A 19,019-nucleotide genomic window follows, 5' to 3' on the forward strand; every position below is an offset into this window, starting at 1 on the left:
TGTACAGTCATCATGAAGGGCCGCAGGCAAAAATACAACTGTACAGTCGTCATGAAGGGCCGCAGGCAAAAATACAACTGTACAGTCATCATGAAGAGCAGCAGGCAAAAATACAACTGTACAGTCGTCATGAAGGGCAGCAGGCAAAAATACAACTGTACAGTCGTCATGAAGAGCAGCAGGCAAAAATACAACTGTACAGTCGTCATGAAGAGCAGCAGGCAAAAATACAACTGTACAGTCGTCATGAAGGGCAGCAGGCAAAAATACAACCGTACGGTCATCATGAAGAGCAGCAGGCAAAAATACAACCGTACGGTCGTCATGAAGGGCAGCAGGCAAAAATACAACCGTACGGTCGTCATGAAGGGCCGCAGGCAAAAATACAACCGTACGGTCGTCATGAAGGGCAGCAGGCAAAAATACAACCGTACGGTCGTTATGAAGGGCAGCAGGCAAAAATACAACCGTACGGTCGTTATGAAGGGCAGCAGGCAAAAATACAACCGTACGGTCGTCATGAAGGGCAGCAGGCAAAAATACAACCGTTCAGTCATCATGAAGAGCAGCAGGCAAAAATACAACCGTACGGTCGTTATGAAGAGCAGCAGGCAAAAATACAACCGTACGGTCGTTATGAAGAGCAGCAGGCAAAAATACAACCGTACGGTCGTCATGAAGGGCAGCAGGCAAAAATACAACCGTACGGTCGTCATGAAGGGCAGCAGGCAAAAATACAACCGTACGGTCGTTATGAAGGGCAGCAGGCAAAAATACAACCGTACGATCGTCATGAAGGGCAGCAGGCAAAAATACAACCGTACAGTCGTCATGAAGGGCAGCAGGCAAAAATACAACCGTACGATCGTCATGAAGGGCAGCAGGCAAAAATACAACCGTACGGTCGTCATGAAGAACAGCAGGCAAAAATACAACCGTACAGTCGTCAACCGCCAATTGAAGTGGAATTAAAAGAATCCAGAATGGAAGCCATCTGATCTCTTAAAAATCTAGCTACTCTTATAAATCTGACTTCATGTTCAAGCCAAGGCTGGCTAGACCTGGTCGTCCTCTAGCTTTTTGCTAGTGTGCTTTATTCAAGCTACTGTATTGAATAATGATGCTCACCAAGGCTTCTTATTAGAGATTGGGGAGTTTGTTTGAAGTTCAATCAATGAATATTGAAAATCTTTCTGATATGGGATAAGACTACTTAGCAAACTCAATTGTGTGAATAAATGAATTATTTTTTAAAAATAGCTCACATTACCAGGCTTTAAATGGAGGTAAAGGAGGGCTTTGTTATAGTGCAAAAAAAAAAAAGTTTCCGTTTTCAGTAGAAAGTGGATTAATAAAGTCCATCAATATCTTATCTCTGCAAGGTGTAAAATTCCAACCTTATCGTATTGCTCTCTACCCGGGATTGAGTAATTGAACCCCTGCCATTGGCCCATTCATTGTAGAACCAAGTTGAGTCTGTGCATCCAGAGTCATGGAGGAGGAGAGGAGGCTGGTCACCTGGCCCTGGTCTGAACCCATAGAGAGTCCAGCATCGGGGGCTTTGTCATGGGTACTGGTCCCATTTACCAGGCTCACTGGTATGGAAGTAAAGATGGTCTTTAGTGGGGCAGCCACCAGTCTCCCTCCAGGCAGACCTACCATTGGCCTCTCTGGCCTGGGCTGGTAGTCAGGCTGTATAACATAGGAAAACAAAACGGACATTCCATCTCTAATCTAGTTGGTCTTCTTTTTGTCCAGCTCCTCTTATTGTCTTACAGAGTCAGAGATGAACAACGTGAACATCAGATAATCTGCCTGGTTATTTAGCTGTAGAGCTTTGGCTTACTTAACATGACTTCCCCATGACTGAGCCATCCTCTCTGGGTCGCTGTGTGACCGGTGGGGGCCAGGGGCCTGACCTAGAGCTGGAGCTCTCTTACTGCCATAACCATTTGTTCAGTTACAATGCTTTGTGTTTTCAATGGGAGGGGAATAGGGATAGTTAGTAGTTGTAGACTATCATAGATGATTTAGTAACAGATTAGTAATACAGTTTTAATGATATTTAACAGTCATATATAGACTATAATAGATGATTTAGTAACATATTATGAATACAGCTTTAATAACAAGTAATATATATAATATCTTGGTCCTCAAAGTAATCCTTTACCCCATTCAAGCAACCTGAGAAAAGGCTTCATCAATCCACTTACTGTAGACTGTGATCGTAGCTTTATGAGATTCACTATAGGGTTAGTTACTGGATGCCATCTGAGTCGGGGTCTGGATGACATTTAGCTAATGAAGCAAAGCACAGCACACACAACAGCATGAGTGAGATACAGATAACTGATCACCTACTCCGGATGTACTGATCGATCTCTCTCAATCCATCTCTTTCTCTCTGTCGCTGTCTCTCTCCAACTCTGAGGATGTTTACCTTTAATATTTTATTCACTGATTGATTTCCCTCAACAGTGTCCTGGACGTTGGCCAATCGGACAGCTGCATGTGGAAGGTCTCAGCCAATGATGGAGGCCTGGCCAGCAGCCTGGGTCCTAATTCTAACGCTAATCGCTGATTGGCTGGAAGCGGCTCAATCACGGGACTTCACTGTGAAGGACATCATCCTCCTCCATCCATCAAGTATGAATACACATGCATTGGAAATGTATTTTTGTATCAAATTGTAGTAGATGGAGTCTGATACCTTTCTTTTCTTCTGGTTGAGTCTGCTGGCAATGTCTCTGTGACCTTTGAGATGAGTCATCAATAGTGTGATGTGACCATTATAACAGCCAAGAGAAAGGGCATCCATCCATGACCCTCTGATCCAGAGTTCTTATGGGGGCACACAGGGGCACGTTCCCCCTCAGATTTGTCCTGTAACTGTTTTAAAAATATATATATTATTGTAATTTGTATTATTATGATTCATTTTTTTGTTCTTCTTTTATGAAGTTGTCTTTAGCTCGCCCAGATAGGTTGCCAATCTCCAAACCTCATAACTAGATACCAAGAAGCCATTTCAGGCTATCAATCAAATTAGAGTCGCTATTTATAAAACAAGCTATTGAAAGTTGGTTTCAATTTCAGTTTAATTCATTTTTAAATTATATCATAAATAGGACTGGTGGAGTTGTCACACATGCAGCTAACAAAAATATATTCCTGCTCTACTCAAAATTACAACCAACTAATTGCAGCATTACCGCAAAAATGGAAGAGGCAAGTGGAAGGGGGAGAAAGTAAGGAACTTGTCTGTCAGCCCTGCGTTAAAGAACAACATTGGTTAAAGACAATTGTGATAAATAAAAAAGTATAGCAGTTTTATTTAAGGACCAAAAATGGACAGCTGTTCCATATAGATGCAAAATAGTTGGGGAGAGATTTCAATGTACCGATTCCATGGCACATGGTTTATAAACTGATACACAAAACAACGCTGGATTCAAAACTTAGATTATGATACAAATTCTTGCCAATAACATTTTATCTATATGTGGGATACAACCATCCCAGCTCTGCAGATTTTGCTGCGAAGAGACAGAATCATTAGCTCATTTGTTTTGGTACTGTCCATATGTAGCTTGTTTTTGGTCGCAGGTTCAGGAATGGCTGAAGAATTGAAACATTTGGAGCTAACTCTGGAAATAGCACTTCTGGGTGATTTAAAATGTCATAGTCAATCGTTAAATAATATTTAAATTTAACCTTTATTTAACTACTCCCCTCCTCTACTCCCCCAGTTAAGAACAAATTCTTATTTACAAAGGTTCAGAACTTTTGTGAAACATCACAGCACAGTTGAACAATATATAAGCAAATAAAAATCCAAACAGAGATAGATGGGAGGGGTTGAGTGGAGCTTAATGGTGGGACTGAAGGGTGAGATTGTAGAAAAAAATCTGTTTCAGGTGTTTGAAAAAGGCAAAATTCTCCAATTTACAGAGGGGGGGCTTGGCCCTTCGCCGGAACAGCCCCCCCAGCCATCCTCACGTACTTTGTGCCCCCTCAGATCTTTGAGGTGCATGCCGCCCCTGCTCTGATCCCCAGACAAAGGTGACATGGTCACAGCTGGTAATGGCCACAGTCAGGCCTCTCTCCACCCTTCATCTTTGAAGGTACTTTCCATATCTAGATGAAGAGATTATAATAAAACAATATTCATCCACAATGCCAGTGTAGAGACATCTTCCTCATCCACTCAGAATATGTACCACTGTGTGACACAGTCTCTGGCTTACTGCATCTGCTGTGTTGGATATCAGTGAGATGTGTGCGAGTTTCCAGACGTGACTTCCTGTTTTCCACCCCTTTCTCTCTGTGAAACTGAGACGCATTCTGTCCCTCAGCCTTCAGTTCCTCAGACTACAGTTCCTCAGACTACAGTTCCTCAGACTACAGTTCCTCAGACTACAGTTCCTCAGACTACAGTTCCTCAGACTACAGTACAGTATACTGGTCCACAGTGAGAACTGGGCTCACCGCCGCGTGAGAAGTATGGAAACGCACAGTAGCTCTAAGAGGCAGGCACGTACGAGGTCAGAACCCTAATGGTTCCCCTCCTCTACTCCCCTCCATCTCCCTGCAGTCAAACACTGACATCTCATCTAATGTATTTTACCTCAGCTCTCTTGGTACAATCTGCCTTCAACATCTGATAAGCCAAGAGCTCCTATATCAGGTTTATGGTTGTTCATTTCATAGGGATATCTGAGCTGAATTCCCCAAGAAATGCGTGTCTGTTTGGACCCACGCCCCGGCTTGTACAGGGGGATAGGATGACCTTGAACAGCCCTGGGGGCTTGGGGTATGGAGGGTGGATTAGAGGGAGTGTGTGTGTGTGTGTGTGTGTGTGTGTGTGTGTGTGTGTGTGTGTGTGTGTGTGTGTGTGTGTGTGTGTGTGTGTGTGTGTGTGTGTGTGTGTGTGTGTGTGTGTGTGTGTGTGTGTGTGTGTGTGAGTGTGTGTGTGAGTGTGAGAGTGTGAGAGCGTGTGAGAGCGAGTGTGTGAGAGTGTGTGTGTGTGTGAGACTCACACACACACACACTCTCACACACTCGCTCTCACACTCTCACACTCACACACACACTGAGTGAAGTTCGGATGACCCTGAGACCTCTAGCTGTCTTAGGCTGTGTCCCAAATGGTACGTCATTCCCTTTATAGTGCACTACTACCCCATGGGCCATGATCAAAATTAGTGCACTATATAGGGAATAGGGTGCCATTTGGGATGCACATTATCCAATGGGAGGCCTGATTCCCAGTGTTCTTAGTATTAACATAATGGTTGCCAATTGAAAAAACCAAACAAGCCTACTGTTTGATCACGGCAGATGGTCTCCATGCAAAGTTTAGAGACCATTCTATTCTAGAATCTAGACGGTTGAACTGATGGTTCATTAATTCAATTCAAACTGTATTGTACTGTCATAATATAACACTTAACAAAGACACACAGTGTGAATGTAGTTACATGTCCTGTATGTACTGTAGTTACATGTCCTGTATGTACTGTAGTTACATGTCCTGTATGTACTGTGGTTACATGTCCTGTATGTACTGTGGTTACATGTCCTGTGTGTACTGTAGTTAAATGTCCTGTATGTACTGTAGTTACATGTCCTGTATGTACTGTAGTTACATGTCCTGTATGTACTGTAGTTACATGTCCTGTATGTACTGTAGTTACATGTCCTGTATGTACTGTGGTTACATGTCCTGTATGTACTGTGGTTACATGTCCTGTATGTACTGTGGTTACATGTCCTGTGTGTACTGTAGTTAAATGTCCTGTATGTACTGTAGTTACATGTCCTGTATGTACTGTAGTTACATGTCCTGTATGTACTGTAGTTACATGTCCTGTATGTACTGTAGTTACATGTCCTGTATGTCCTGTAGTTACATGTCCTGTATGTACTGTAGTTACATGTCCTGTATGTACTGTAGTTACATGTCCTGTATGTACTGTAGTTACATGTCCTGTATGTACTGTAGTTACATGTATGTCGTTAAAGGAAAGTCGCTCTCTGTTTGTAGCAGCAACATCAAACCTTTGTTTGCTGTAGCTCTGAGGACTACATATCGCTGTAGCGCTGAGGACTACATATCGCGCTGAGGACTACATATCGCTGTAGCTCTGAGGACTACATATCGCTGAGGACTACATATCGCTGTAGCGCTGAGGACTACATATCGCTGTGGCGCTGAGGACTACATATCGCTGTGGCGCTGAGGACTACATATCGCTGTAGCTCTGAGGACTACATATCGCTGTAGCTCTGAGGACTACATATCGCTGTAGCTCTGAGGACTACATATCGCTGTAGTCCTGAGGACTACATATCGCTGTAGCGCTGAGGACTACATATCGCTGTAGCTCTGAGGACTACATATCGCTGTAGCGCTGATGACTACATATCGCTGTAGCTCTGAGGACTACATATCGCTGTAGCGCTGATGACTACATATCGCTGTAGCTCTGAGGACTACATATCGCTGTAGCTCTGAGGACTACAAGAACTCACAATTAGTAGTCAATTGTACAATTTGCATTTCTTCTATAGCTCATTGAGTAATGACAATATATTGATTCAGGGAAGTGTTTTTTCATTTTGGGACATGTTATTAAATCTACCAAAAATATGTTATTAAATCTAGATGGTTAATAATAGACTTGAGCTTGTCTCCTCTTGTATCCACAGCCACACCTCATCCTGGAGGGTTCAAGTGCTTCACATGTAAAGATGCACCAGACAACTACGAATGCAATCGCTGGGCTCCGGACGTATACTGCCCACGAGGTAATTACAGTAAGGTATTTCTGGTATTTACAGCCTGCTCTGTATCTATCATCAAATCCTGTTTTTAAGACCCTCTCGTCTCCGTCCAGAGCAGAAATATAAATTAGAGGAAAATACCAGGCTGTAAAATGAAGGGTTATCAATGTTTTCTTTGCTGGTTTCTGTATCTTAAACAAAGTGTATTTCACTGGTTTCTGTATCTTAAACATAGTGTATTTCACTGGTTTCTGTATCTTAAACATAGTGTATTTCACTGGTTTCTGTATCTTAAACAAAGTGTATTTCACTGGTTTCTGTATCTTAAACAAAGTGTATTTCACTGGTTTCTGTATCTTAAACATAGTGTATTTCACTGGTTTCTGTATCTTAAACATAGTGTATTTCACTGGTTTCTGTATCTTAAACATAGTGTATTTCACTGGTTTCTGTATCTTAAACATAGTGTATTTCACTGGTTTCTGTATCTTAAACATAGTGTATTTCACTGGTTTCTGTATCTTAAACATAGTGTATTTCACTTAAGCTGGATGTGTTTAGTTAAGAAACTGAATTGGCAGGCTGTATAATTCCACAGGCTCTCTTCTTTTATATAGATATATGGTTGTCTACTAAATGTCTGAAATCATTGTGAAGTTATTTGTTGCCATAAAGCACATTCTTTGAGTAATAAACAAATGATAAATAGTAGTTTATCACGTGAAACGTGAGGATTGGTTTAAATCAATGCATCTGAACCCCCAGTCTCTCAGTGTTACTGTTCACTTCAGGAAGAAGTAGATTGTTAACACATGATATTCATGGGAATGAGTTACATTGCTGTTGAAAAGTAAGCTACATTTGCGTTTACATTAACTGACATACAATAATGTGAAAGTGATGTGTTTTTATCATCGTTCAACTTATTGCTCATTGGTCTGTTATTTCTCAGGATTCCATAGTGTCTGAACGTTAGATCAAGTTTGACAATATATAAAGCTAAACGGCATATATAATATATAAAGCTAAACGGCATATATAATATATAAAGCTAAACGGCATATACAATATATAAAGCTAAACGGCATATATAATATATAAAGCTAAACGGCATATATAATATATAAAGCTAAACGGCATATACAATATATAAAGCTAAACGGCATATACAATATATAAAGCTAAACGGCATATATAATATATACAGCTAAACGGCATATATAATATATAAAGCTAAACGGCATATATAATATATAAAGCTAAACGGCATATATAATATATAAAGCTAAACGGCATATATAATATATAAAGCTAAACGGCATATATAATATATAAAGCTAAACGGCATATATAATATATAAAGCTAAACGGCATATATAATATATAAAGCTAAACGGCAGCCCTGACATTTAGCGCTGGAGAAATGTATCCATCTCTCAGCTGTAAATATTGCAGATTGCACCTTTAACGACAGTGTCTGTGTGTCTGACAGAGACCAGGTACTGCTACACCCTCCATGTGATGGACGTCCAGGGGAACACTGTGTCTGTGACCAAACGCTGTGTGGCCCTGGCCCACTGTCTGTCTACAGGCTGCACTCAGGACAACCATGAAGGATACGAGGTCATTTAAGAAGCCTCTTTCCTTTGAATAACATTACATTTCTGACACGGGCTGCTGAAGCAACTCCTAAATGTACAACTGCATTTAATTTACCAGGTGAGGGACTAACCAGGGGCAGTTATCAATGGGGACACACAAACAGCATGTATGGAAAGAAAGATGATATTTGAACTTTTATTAGTAATATTTGCAGTTCAGAATGTGGCTCTCTGCTCTGTGGTGTCTGGTGTGATTTACCACACTGTCATGGTAATCCCCAGGCCCTGGTTTAGAATGATCTCACTTGGATAAGAATCTGTTCTCGTCTCAGCAGTTATTTGAATCTCTTTCTGGAAATTCCTCTGTCTGTGTTCTGTTTGTGGACATACAAACGTAGTCTGTCTGTGTTCTGTCTATAGTCTGTAGTCTGTCTGTGTTCTGCCTGTAGCATATCTGTAGTTTGGCTGTGTTCTGTCTGTAGCCTGTCTGTGGTTTGTATGTGTTCTGTCTGTAGCCTGTCTGTGGTTTGTATGTGTTCTGTCTGTAGCCTGTCTGTGGTTTGTATGTGTTATGTCTGTAGTCTGTAGACTGTCTGTAGTCTGTCTGTGTTCTGTCTGTATACTTAGTTTTTTGCTGGAAGCACCATTTCACCTATTCAAATTCTGTGTCTGTGTTAATGTACTCGGTGAATAAAGGTGATTCTGATTCTATCTCTATTCCTGATTCCAGGTCTGCACTGCTTGCTGTGAAGGAAACATCTGTAACATGCAGTTGCCAAGAAACAAGACGGACGCCATCTTTTCCACCACCTCTCTCCTCCACAGCAGTAACGGTCTACTGACACACTACTGGCTGCTCACTGGCTGTCTGAGCTCTACCGTCATCAGCGTCATGCTCTCCAACAGTCTATGACATCTAACACTCCTACCGTCATCAGCGTCATGCTCTCCAACAGTATGACATCATAACACTCCTACCATCATCAGCGTCATGCTCTCCAACAGTCTATGACATCTAACACTCCTACCATCATCAGCGTCATGCTATCCAACAGTATGACATCTAACACTCCTACCATCATCAGCGTCATCCTCTCCAACAGTATGACATCTAACACTCCTACCGTCATCAGCGTCATGCTCTCCAACAGTCTATGACATCATAACACTCCTACCGTCATCAGCGTCATGCTATCCAACAGTCTATGACATCTAACACTCCTACCGTCATCAGCGTCATGCTATCCAACAGTATGACATCTAACACTCCTACCATCATCAGCGTCATGCTATCCAACAGTATGACATCTAACACTCCTACCGTCATCAGCGTCATGCTATCCAACAGTCTATGACATCATAACACTCCTACCATCATCAGCGTCATGCTCTCCAACAGTCTATGACATCATAACACTCCTACCGTCATCAGCGTCATGCTCTCCAACAGTCTATGACATCATAACACTCCTACCGTCATCAGAGTCATGCTCTCCAACAGTCTATGACATCATAACACTCCTACCGTCATCAGCGGCATGCTCTCCAACAGTCTATGACATCTAACACTCCTACCGTCATCAGCGTCATGCTCTCCAACAGTCTATGACATCTAACACTCCTATCGTCATCAGTGTCATGCTCTCCAACAGTCTATGACATCATAACACTCCTACCATCATCAGCGTCATGCTCTCCAACAGTCTATGACATCATAACACTCCTACCGTCATCAGCGTCATGCTATCCAACAGTCTATGACATCTAACACTCCTACCGTCATCAGCGTCATGCTATCCAACAGTCTATGACATCTAACACTCCTACCGTCATCAGCGTCATGCTATCCAACAGTCTATGACATCATAACACTCCTACCGTCATCAGCGTCATGCTATCCAACAGTCTATGACATCATAACACTCCTACCGTCATCAGCGTCATGCTATCCAACAGTCTATGACATCTAACACTCCTACCGTCATCAGCGTCATGCTATCCAACAGTCTATGACATCTAACACTCCTACCGTCATCAGCGTCATGCTATCCAACAGTCTATGACATCATAACACTCCTACCGTCATCAGCGTCATGCTATCCAACAGTCTATGACATCTAACACTCCTACCGTCATCAGCGTCATGCTATCCAACAGTCTATGACATCATAACACTCCTACCGTCATCAGCGTCATGCTATCCAACAGTCTATGACATCATAACACTCCTACCGTCATCAGCGTCATGCTCTCCAACAGTCTATGACATCTAACACTCCTACCGTCATCAGCGTCATGCTATCCAACAGTCTATGACATCATAACACTCCTACCGTCATCAGCGTCATGCTATCCAACAGTCTAGGACATCATAACACTCCTACCGTCATCAGCGTCATGCTATCCAACAGTCTATGACATCATAACACTCCTACCGTCATCAGCGTCATGCTCTCCAACAGTCTATGACATCTAACACTCCTACCGTCATCAGCGTCATGCTATCCAACAGTATGACATCTAACACTCCTACCATCATCAGCGTCATGCTCTCCAACAGTCTATGACATCTAACACTCCTACCGTCATCAGCGTCATGCTCTCCAACAGTCTATGACATCTAACACTCCTACCGTCATCAGCGTCATGCTCTCCAACAGTCTATGACATCTAACACTCCTATCGTCATCAGTGTCATGCTATCCAACAGTCTATGACATCATAACACTCCTACCATCATCAGCGTCATGCTCTCCAACAGTCTATGACATCATAACACTCCTACCGTCATCAGCGTCATGCTATCCAACAGTCTATGACATCATAACACTCCTACCGTCATCAGCGTCATGCTATCCAACAGTCTATGACATCTAACACTCCTACCATCATCAGCGTCATGCTATCCAACAGTATGACATCTAACACTCCTACCGTCATCAGAGTCATGCTCTCCAACAGTCTATGACATCATAACACTCCTACCGTCATCAGCGTCATGCTATCCAACAGTCTATGACATCTAACACTCCTACCATCATCAGCGTCATGCTATCCAACAGTATGACATCTAACACTCCTACCGTCATCAGAGTCATGCTCTCCAACAGTCTATGACATCATAACACTCCTACCGTCATCAGCGTCATGCTATCCAACAGTCTATGACATCTAACACTCCTACCATCATCAGCGTCATGCTCTCCAACAGTATGACATCTAACACTCCTACCGTCATCAGTGTCATGCTATCCAACAGTCTATGACATCATAACACTCCTACCGTCATCAGCGTCATGCTATCCAACAGTCTATGACATCTAACACTCCTACCATCATCAGCGTCATCCTCTCCAACAGTCTATGACATCTAACACTCCTACCGTCATCAGAGTCATGCTATCCAACAGTCTATGACATCTAACACTCCTTCTGCATGGTAGAAGAAGTAGATCTGAGTTTGATCACCAGATATTTGGTGTTATAATTTTATGAAGTTACTCTTCTGTTTAATTTATACAATTTTCCCTATTTTTTAACCGAGACAGTATTGATGGAATCTTCTAGATTTTGTCTCATCACAATAAGTTATCCTGTTATATGTACTGGATTCTATGTGCAGTATGTAATATATGTACATAGTATTTATTTTGTATAATACATTTAACAATTGTTAAATACCTGTAGTTAACATTAGATTCAGGTAGAATGAAAAGTGAACTAGGTTGCAGTGCAGTGTTTTTGTTCCTGGAGTCTTCTGGTTGGTTGGTTGAGGCTGTGTGCCCACCATACCCATGAGACTGATGACTGATCATTTCCTCTCAACCCATTGGTTATCTGGCTGTGGAAGATATGACGTCAACCATTACACTACAATGTGGCAACATGTTTCTGTATTTCTCACAGTTCTGTCCAATAGAAAGGTTGGCACTTATTGATCAGCATGTCGTCTTTAGCATGATGGTCTAAACATCCTGTACAGATCCCATATACCAGGTGTGGTATACATTGTGTTCACCATTAAATGTATTATACCAGGTCTGGTATACATTGTGTTCACCATTAAATGTATTATACCAGGTTTGGTATACATTGTGTTCACCATTAAATGTATTATACCAGGTTTGGTATACATTGTGTTCACCAGTAAATGTATTGTTTGCCTGAACATGTTGTTTCTACAGTATAAACAGTATCCACATAACCAGACAGTGTAGTTTGTGGAATGCAAGATATTTTAGATGTCGCATGAGGCGTGTGGAGTCAGACTGCGGTAAAGTTTCACAGTTAAGGTAACATTTGGCAGAAATACAACAAAAGGTTTGGATCTTAGAGGTGCAGAAAAAAAAGGACCATTCTAACACCTCTCTCTTTCTCTCACCGCTCTGCTTTCCTCTCCAGGAAGTAAAAAGGTAATGTCTTTCTCAGACCCTCTGCATCCAGGTATAGTTTAAAAGCCTTGTGAAGGAGATTATGTTAAGCTGCAGGGGTGTTCATTTTAAAGGACTTTCTTTATCTGATTCTGGCCGACAGACTGGATGGTCACAGCTCCAAACCAAACCCATCAGTCCTTCTCAAATCAGTGTTTAGCCTAAAGTTTTTAGAGGTGTGAAATGAGATGTTTCTCTTACCCAAACAACATACTCCTTGTCCTGGAAACACTTTACTAAAAGAGAAGGACCAGAAGTCATATATTTTTATGGGACTCCCAATCACAGCCAGTTGAGATACAGCCTGGATTCGAACCAGGGTCTGTAGTGACACCTCTAGCACTGAGATGCAGAGTAACGCATTACCTCAAGGCCAGGCATATTCATTTCAATTTCTCCTAGTGTTTGTGTTCCCTAATTAGCTAGTTAATTGCATTTACATTTCTAATCGTATGTAAGGAGAACGGAAGACAAACTGAAAATCTCTTTTGGATTAGCTATTCATTATTTTGTTTAGTGTTGTGTGTTGCCTAGCAAGTCGCTACTTTCTTACATACATTAGATGATTGAATAATTAAATGACTGAATGATGTGTGTACCATACCAGCAACATAGACATTTTAATTCATTATGGTAGAAACGTACAACAAACACCATATTTTTATTCCCATTGTGCAAGTGAAGGAAAACCCTGTACAGTAGCAATACTCTGTAGACACTAGATTAGTCTGAAAGTGTTAACTATATTAGACTAGATTCAACCCGTAGTGCTGAATTTGAGTGTTACAGCACGATAGAAACGTAAAGATTATTTCAGATTGAACTGAAATATGCAGCGTTTACCGTGAATGCGGAACATTGCCTTTGGAGTTATATCGCGCGGATCTTCAGCGCTAAGGCCAGATAAAGGGCCCTCAGCCAAAGGTAGCTAGGTGGTTTATTGGGTGTTTAAACACAGCTGCCAAAGGGATCTTCCTCAGTCAAGTCTTTATGATATCATCAGAGTCAACGATAGATCGCAGAAGTACTGTACGCAACCTACCGGTCTACTTCCAAGTACATAGTTATAGAGCCTGGTCCCAGATCTGTTTGTGTCCTCTTACCAACTTTGGCAAGCCAGCACTAACAGAACAACACAAACAGATCTGGGACCAGGTTAACATAGTTAGGCATGTGTCTGAAGACAACAACCCATTAGAACTTCCTCTCCATGCTGGTGTGGTGACGACAACGGCATTATGGGTAAGGGTTTTCCTCCAAAACAATCCAAAGTGAACAAACAGAGGTCAGGGCACAAACAGTCTTTTGGATAGTGAGATACACCATTCTCACATGGTGATAACTAAATATAAAAACTAGTCCCTGTCTTCAAATGCACTTGACTGGCCTTGAAGTCTTTCCATGACTTGACTGTTAGCAGGTGCGGTAGTGAAAACAGTTCCAACAAACGTAGGTGTTCCCCTCAGGACGTGACGGATAACTGTGCAGGATCCAGAGGCCTCGATATGGAAACCTAGACGGCTCCACTCCTCCTCTTTGAGTAGTGGGTGGTTGGAGTGGGATCCAAAGAACTGTGGGACAAGACAAAGGAATGATGTGATGTGGATGTCTTGAAGACTACATACGTCTCCTGGAAAATATCTCAGATTGATGAAGTACAGTAAACAGTACATGAAAATTACATATGTATTACACATTATATAGATATTTTGACATGAACAATTAATAAACAAACAAAACAGGTAGGAGAACAACTCACAGCTGATCCTGATGAGGGGTCAATGAAGTCAGCCCAGAAGCCAGCTGTCCACAGAGCAAAGCAGATTTCCTTAGCACCACTGACAAACTGGGGAATAACAGAAAACATCCATTATCTGTCAGTACTCAAACTAACTGTTATTACTGAAAACATCCAGTATCTGTCAGTAGTCAAACTAACTGAAAATATCTAGTACCTGTCAGTAGTCAAACTAACTGACAGTTAACAGACAAGAAAACAGTTCACCAATAAAGGGGAGGTACAGAGTAAGACCTTCAACAAGTACGCAGGCCTACAACTCCAAAAAGTGATGCCAGAATAATTGACTGAAATGAGCATCACTGAATCCATATCAATGGGAAACAACCAGTAGACATGGAGCTCTAACTGACTTTGTGCAGTAGCTGTTCTCTGTCGATCACTTCTTTGTCGATCACCTCACATCTGGTGTGTTTCACCGTGACAACAGTGATGGCGCTGGCTGGGGCCGAGGGGAAATAGGATTCAAACTCTAACAGAGGAAATAAACAGACATGTGTTACACATTCAACTGCTAGCTAGCCAATAGGCCTACAGAAAAGTCAGCTATCACCCACTTGGACAACATTAGTGACATTAGCAGTGACTTCCCCCTAGTGGACCTGGCTGTATGCAATATAAACTATCTGACGTGTGTGGATTGCGGTTGATAAAACATTACATGAATAGTTAATGTTATGATAAGTATTCTAACACCATGCTAATAAAAAGAGCTACCTTTCTTCAGCAGCTCAGGACAGGTCTGTATAGAACAGTTCACATTGGGCTGATCAAAGTAGTGCTCTGCCTTGCGGACGCTCCTCGATAACATGTGACCACTGTTGACCTACAAAGAAAAAACATTAAGTATTCAACATATAACTCTACCAGTATGAAACATAATAGAAATGTTTTTAGAAAATTATATAAATATATTTTTGAAATGTTTAAGAATAATATCCATGTTTATTTACAATTGAATAAGGACACATTTTGTTTAGTTAAAGAGTTACTGTGAGTGACGTATTTACCTGAAACTCGCTGACAAACTGGGCCATTACAAACTCATGTCTCTCGTTGCTAGTAGCAGCAGTCAGAACGTCAGGTACCGTCCTGTGGACTGGGCCTTTAATCCTCTGGTCTGCCATGCCTTCCAGGTGAAAGTCAAAGCCCGAGTTACCTGGCAACTGGAACCGCTGGTCCTGGGGGCCAAACGGTCCCATGTTCTCATCAGGCCATACTGTCCTGGTGCCTGGTAGGGTGAAAGAGGAGTATATTACAATCATGTTCAATCTGACAATGTTTTTCTGCCTAACAGTTGCTATATTTATGTAAAGTGTGAGATCATTTTCTCATAATTGAATGTTTAATGCATACAGTGTATTCGGAAAGTATTCAGACCCCATAACTTTTCCCACATCTTGTTACGTCACAGCCTTACTCTAAAATTGATTAAATTGTTTTCCCCCTCATCAATCTACACACAATAACACATAATGACAAAGCAAAAACTTTTTTTTTTTTGTGCAAATATATTACAAATAAAAAACTGAAATATCAGACCCTTTACTCTGTACTTTGTTGAAGCACCTTTGGCAGTGATTACAGCCTGAAGTATTTTTGGGTATGACGCTACAAGCTTGGCACACCTGTATTTAGGGAGTTTCTCCCATTTTCTCTGCAGATCCTCTCAAGCTCTGTCAGGTTGGATGGGGAGCGTCGCTGCACAGCTATTTTCAGGTCTCTCCAGAGATGTTTGATCGGGTTCAAGTCCGGGCTCTGGCTGGGCCACTCAAGAGCATTCAGAGACTTGTTCCAAAGTCACTCCTGTGTTTTCTTGTCTGTGTGCTTAGGGTCATTGTCCTGTTGGAAGGTGAACCTTCGCCCCAGTTTGAGGTCCTGAGTGCTCTTCAGAAGATTTTCATCAAGGATCTCTGTGTACTTTTCTCCATTCATCTTTCCCTCGAAAGTCTCCCAGTCCTTGCCACTGAAAAACATCCCCACAGGCCAAATAGTTCAATCTTGTTTTCGTCAGACCAGAGAATCTTGTTTCTCATGGTCTGTGAGTCCTTTAGGTGCCTTTTGTCAAACTCCAAGCGGACTTTCATGCGTCTTACTGAGGAGTGGCTTCTGTCTGGCCACTCTACCATAAAGGCCTGATTGGATTGGTGGAGTGCTGCAGAGATGGTTGTCCTTCTGGAAGGTTCTCCCATCTCCACAAAGGAACTCTGGAGCGCTGCCAGAGTGACCATCGGGTTCTTGGTCGCCTCCCTGACCAAGGCCCTTCTCCCCCGATTGCTCAGTTTGGCCGGGCAGACATCTCTAGGAAGAGTCTTGGTGGTTCCAAACTGGAGGCCACTGTGTTTTTGGGGACCTTCAATGCTGCAGACATTTTTTGGTACCCTTCTCCAGATCTGTCCCTCGATACAATCATGTCTGGAAGCTCTACGGACAAGTGCTTCGACCTCATGTTTTTGCTCTGATATGCACTGTCAACTGTAGGACCTTATATAGACAGGTGTGTGCCTTTCCAAATCATGTCCAATCAATTGAATTTACCACATGTGGATTCCAATCAAGTTGTAGAAACATCTCAAGGATGATCAATGGAAACAGGATGCATCTGAGCTCAATTTCGAGTCTCATAGCAAAGGGTCTGAATACTTATGTAAATATGGTATTTCTTTTTTTGTATGAATTTGCACCAAAAAAATGTAACCTTCGCTTTGTCATGTTGGGGTATTGTGTGTAGATTGATGAGATCAATTTTAAAATAAGGCTGTAAAGTAACAAAATGTGGAAAATGGGAAGGGGTCTGAATACTTTCCGAATTCAATGTAATTACAATTCATAACTGAAAAACGCACAGGCCAAAATACCAAAATATGGTCACAGTTAGTGGAAAATAACAAATGAACCAGCGTTATCGGTGTTGTGGTTGATATAGCAGTAGCCTACCTGAGTCTGAGTCCCCTCGTGGCACGACAAAATAAGGCTCATCAGAACCAGCAGCTGAAAAGGTTCGTATCCAGCCCACCCTGAGTGCAGCTAGGGCCTGACGCCCTGACGACTGGGTTATCACCAGCCGGGCTCGGCCACACAGCACCTACACAGTTATTAATCAAATCAATCAATCAATCAGAGGAAAAGCGTCAAGCACCCTAGCTACAGTATTATTATTATACCACAATACTATTACTTTACCGTCTATTATATGTTGTAATGTTTATTACTTACACTAGTCATCCTGGTGGCCCTCTGTCACTAGTTTTACACCTGAAGATATGGAAAGAAGATGAATACTACATGTGTGACATGACATAATATGTCAGCTAATAAACCATGCAGCACAGACAGACAGAATACAGCAGACAGTGGGAATTATAATTGAATTGATCAAACGTGAAGTTGATATATTGCAAGTTAGCGTGTACGGTTATATACTATGAGTGGTGCCTTAGCGATTGCGTCATATTGTTGCTTACTGCTATGCTTTTGACTATCTAGCAAGTTAAAAATGGACAAAAACAAGATGATACATACGTATTCGATACAGCTAACTAGTGTTGTTGTTGACAACTGGCAATGACAGACAGCCTAGCTATGCTAATTAGCTTGGTAGCTGACTGACAAGTCCAGTCTTGTTTGTTTTGATCGGCTGCACTCTCACTTCTCGTTCGCGACAGACGTAAGTTTGCGATGACAATTTCATAGTTTTCAAAGTTACATTTCAATGTAAACATACACCATTACAACACGATGACATGCGTTACGTTCCTGAAATATTCGAGTGAATGTGTGCTGTTATGTAAAGGATCATAATGTTCTTACCTAATCAGACGACTCTATAGTTCACGCTGCAGCACGTCCGCACGTACGCGAGTTCACATGACTTGAGAACAGTATACGACGAGGGACAAACCGAGCTTTTTGATTGCATGTGTTATCAGAGGATGTCCGTCAGATGGCAGCATATCTACACGAATCAGGAATATTTATTTAAAAAAATATATAATGGGAAAAGCCTACCGAGGTCGACTGATGTTCTATAAAATAACCTTGTTGAAATTGTGATAGCTATAATCACAAAAAAAGTAGTCTACTGATTACTAGACCTCTGCACAGTAAGTAATATACTACTCGACAGCTAAGGCATATCTATTAGGGTATTGGAAATAATTATAATCAGTGACTCCATTCACCATCCATCCGTCTCCCACTGAGCTGTAGGCTTGACCTCCCATAGAGATGTATTATTGCAGCCTCCCTTGTTATAATCTCAGAACTCATACAATCCGGAGGTATTTTCCTTTGCTGCCAATGATATAATAACCATGCAGCCTACTCTATTGTGTACTGACCTTCCACCACCAGTAGACAAAGAGAAGCTGGATGTGAAAAGTCAATGTATTTTCCCCTAAG

General features: G+C 41.8%; 2 protein-coding genes across 3 annotated transcripts in view; one reads left to right on the plus strand and one right to left on the minus strand.

The window, feature by feature from the left end:
* The window catches only part of LOC139532728 (ly6/PLAUR domain-containing protein 6-like), a 15,827-nt gene extending 5,591 nt beyond the window's left edge, over positions 1-10,236 (plus strand). The window contains exons 2-5 of the mRNA XM_071330673.1: positions 2,482-2,649; positions 6,715-6,813; positions 8,282-8,412; positions 9,121-10,236. Of these exons, the coding sequence (XP_071186774.1) occupies positions 2,532-2,649; positions 6,715-6,813; positions 8,282-8,412; positions 9,121-9,303 (531 nt within the window). The 5' untranslated portion in view covers positions 2,482-2,531 and the 3' untranslated portion in view covers positions 9,304-10,236. The remainder of the gene's footprint in view (positions 1-2,481; positions 2,650-6,714; positions 6,814-8,281; positions 8,413-9,120) is intronic.
* A 3,180-nt stretch (positions 10,237-13,416) lies between these two features.
* On the minus strand, positions 13,417-18,507 carry LOC139532729 (cobalamin trafficking protein CblD-like). 2 transcript variants are annotated; one of them, XM_071330674.1, is made up of 8 exons: positions 18,429-18,507; positions 17,835-17,873; positions 17,556-17,703; positions 15,629-15,849; positions 15,336-15,444; positions 14,972-15,090; positions 14,580-14,666; positions 13,417-14,391 (listed from the first exon to the last, which is right to left on the minus strand). In XM_071330674.1, the coding sequence occupies exons 2-8, from the start codon at positions 17,841-17,843 to the stop codon at positions 14,176-14,178; spliced, it is 909 nt and encodes a 302-aa protein (XP_071186775.1). In that variant the 5' UTR covers positions 17,844-17,873; positions 18,429-18,507; the 3' UTR covers positions 13,417-14,175. The 2 variants fall into 2 exon arrangements, with proteins under 2 accessions (XP_071186775.1, XP_071186776.1); XM_071330675.1 differs by lacking the exon at positions 18,429-18,507 and adding an exon at positions 18,141-18,426.
* Positions 18,508-19,019: the final 512 nt, after the last annotated feature.

This window comes from Salvelinus alpinus, chromosome 10 (genome assembly GCF_045679555.1).
Source record: "Salvelinus alpinus chromosome 10, SLU_Salpinus.1, whole genome shotgun sequence".
NCBI lineage: Eukaryota > Metazoa > Chordata > Actinopteri > Salmoniformes > Salmonidae > Salvelinus > Salvelinus alpinus.

Bases quoted from the DNA above. Each gene is read 5' to 3' on its own strand.
- LOC139532729 (XM_071330674.1), bottom strand. The intron at 15,091-15,335 runs GTAGCTCTTTTT...TTCCTCTGTTAG, and splicing joins TCCTGAGCTGCTGAAGAAAG to AGTTTGAATCCTATTTCCCC. The intron at 14,392-14,579 runs GTGAGTTGTTCT...CTTGTCCCACAG, and splicing joins ACCCCTCATCAGGATCAGCT to TTCTTTGGATCCCACTCCAA.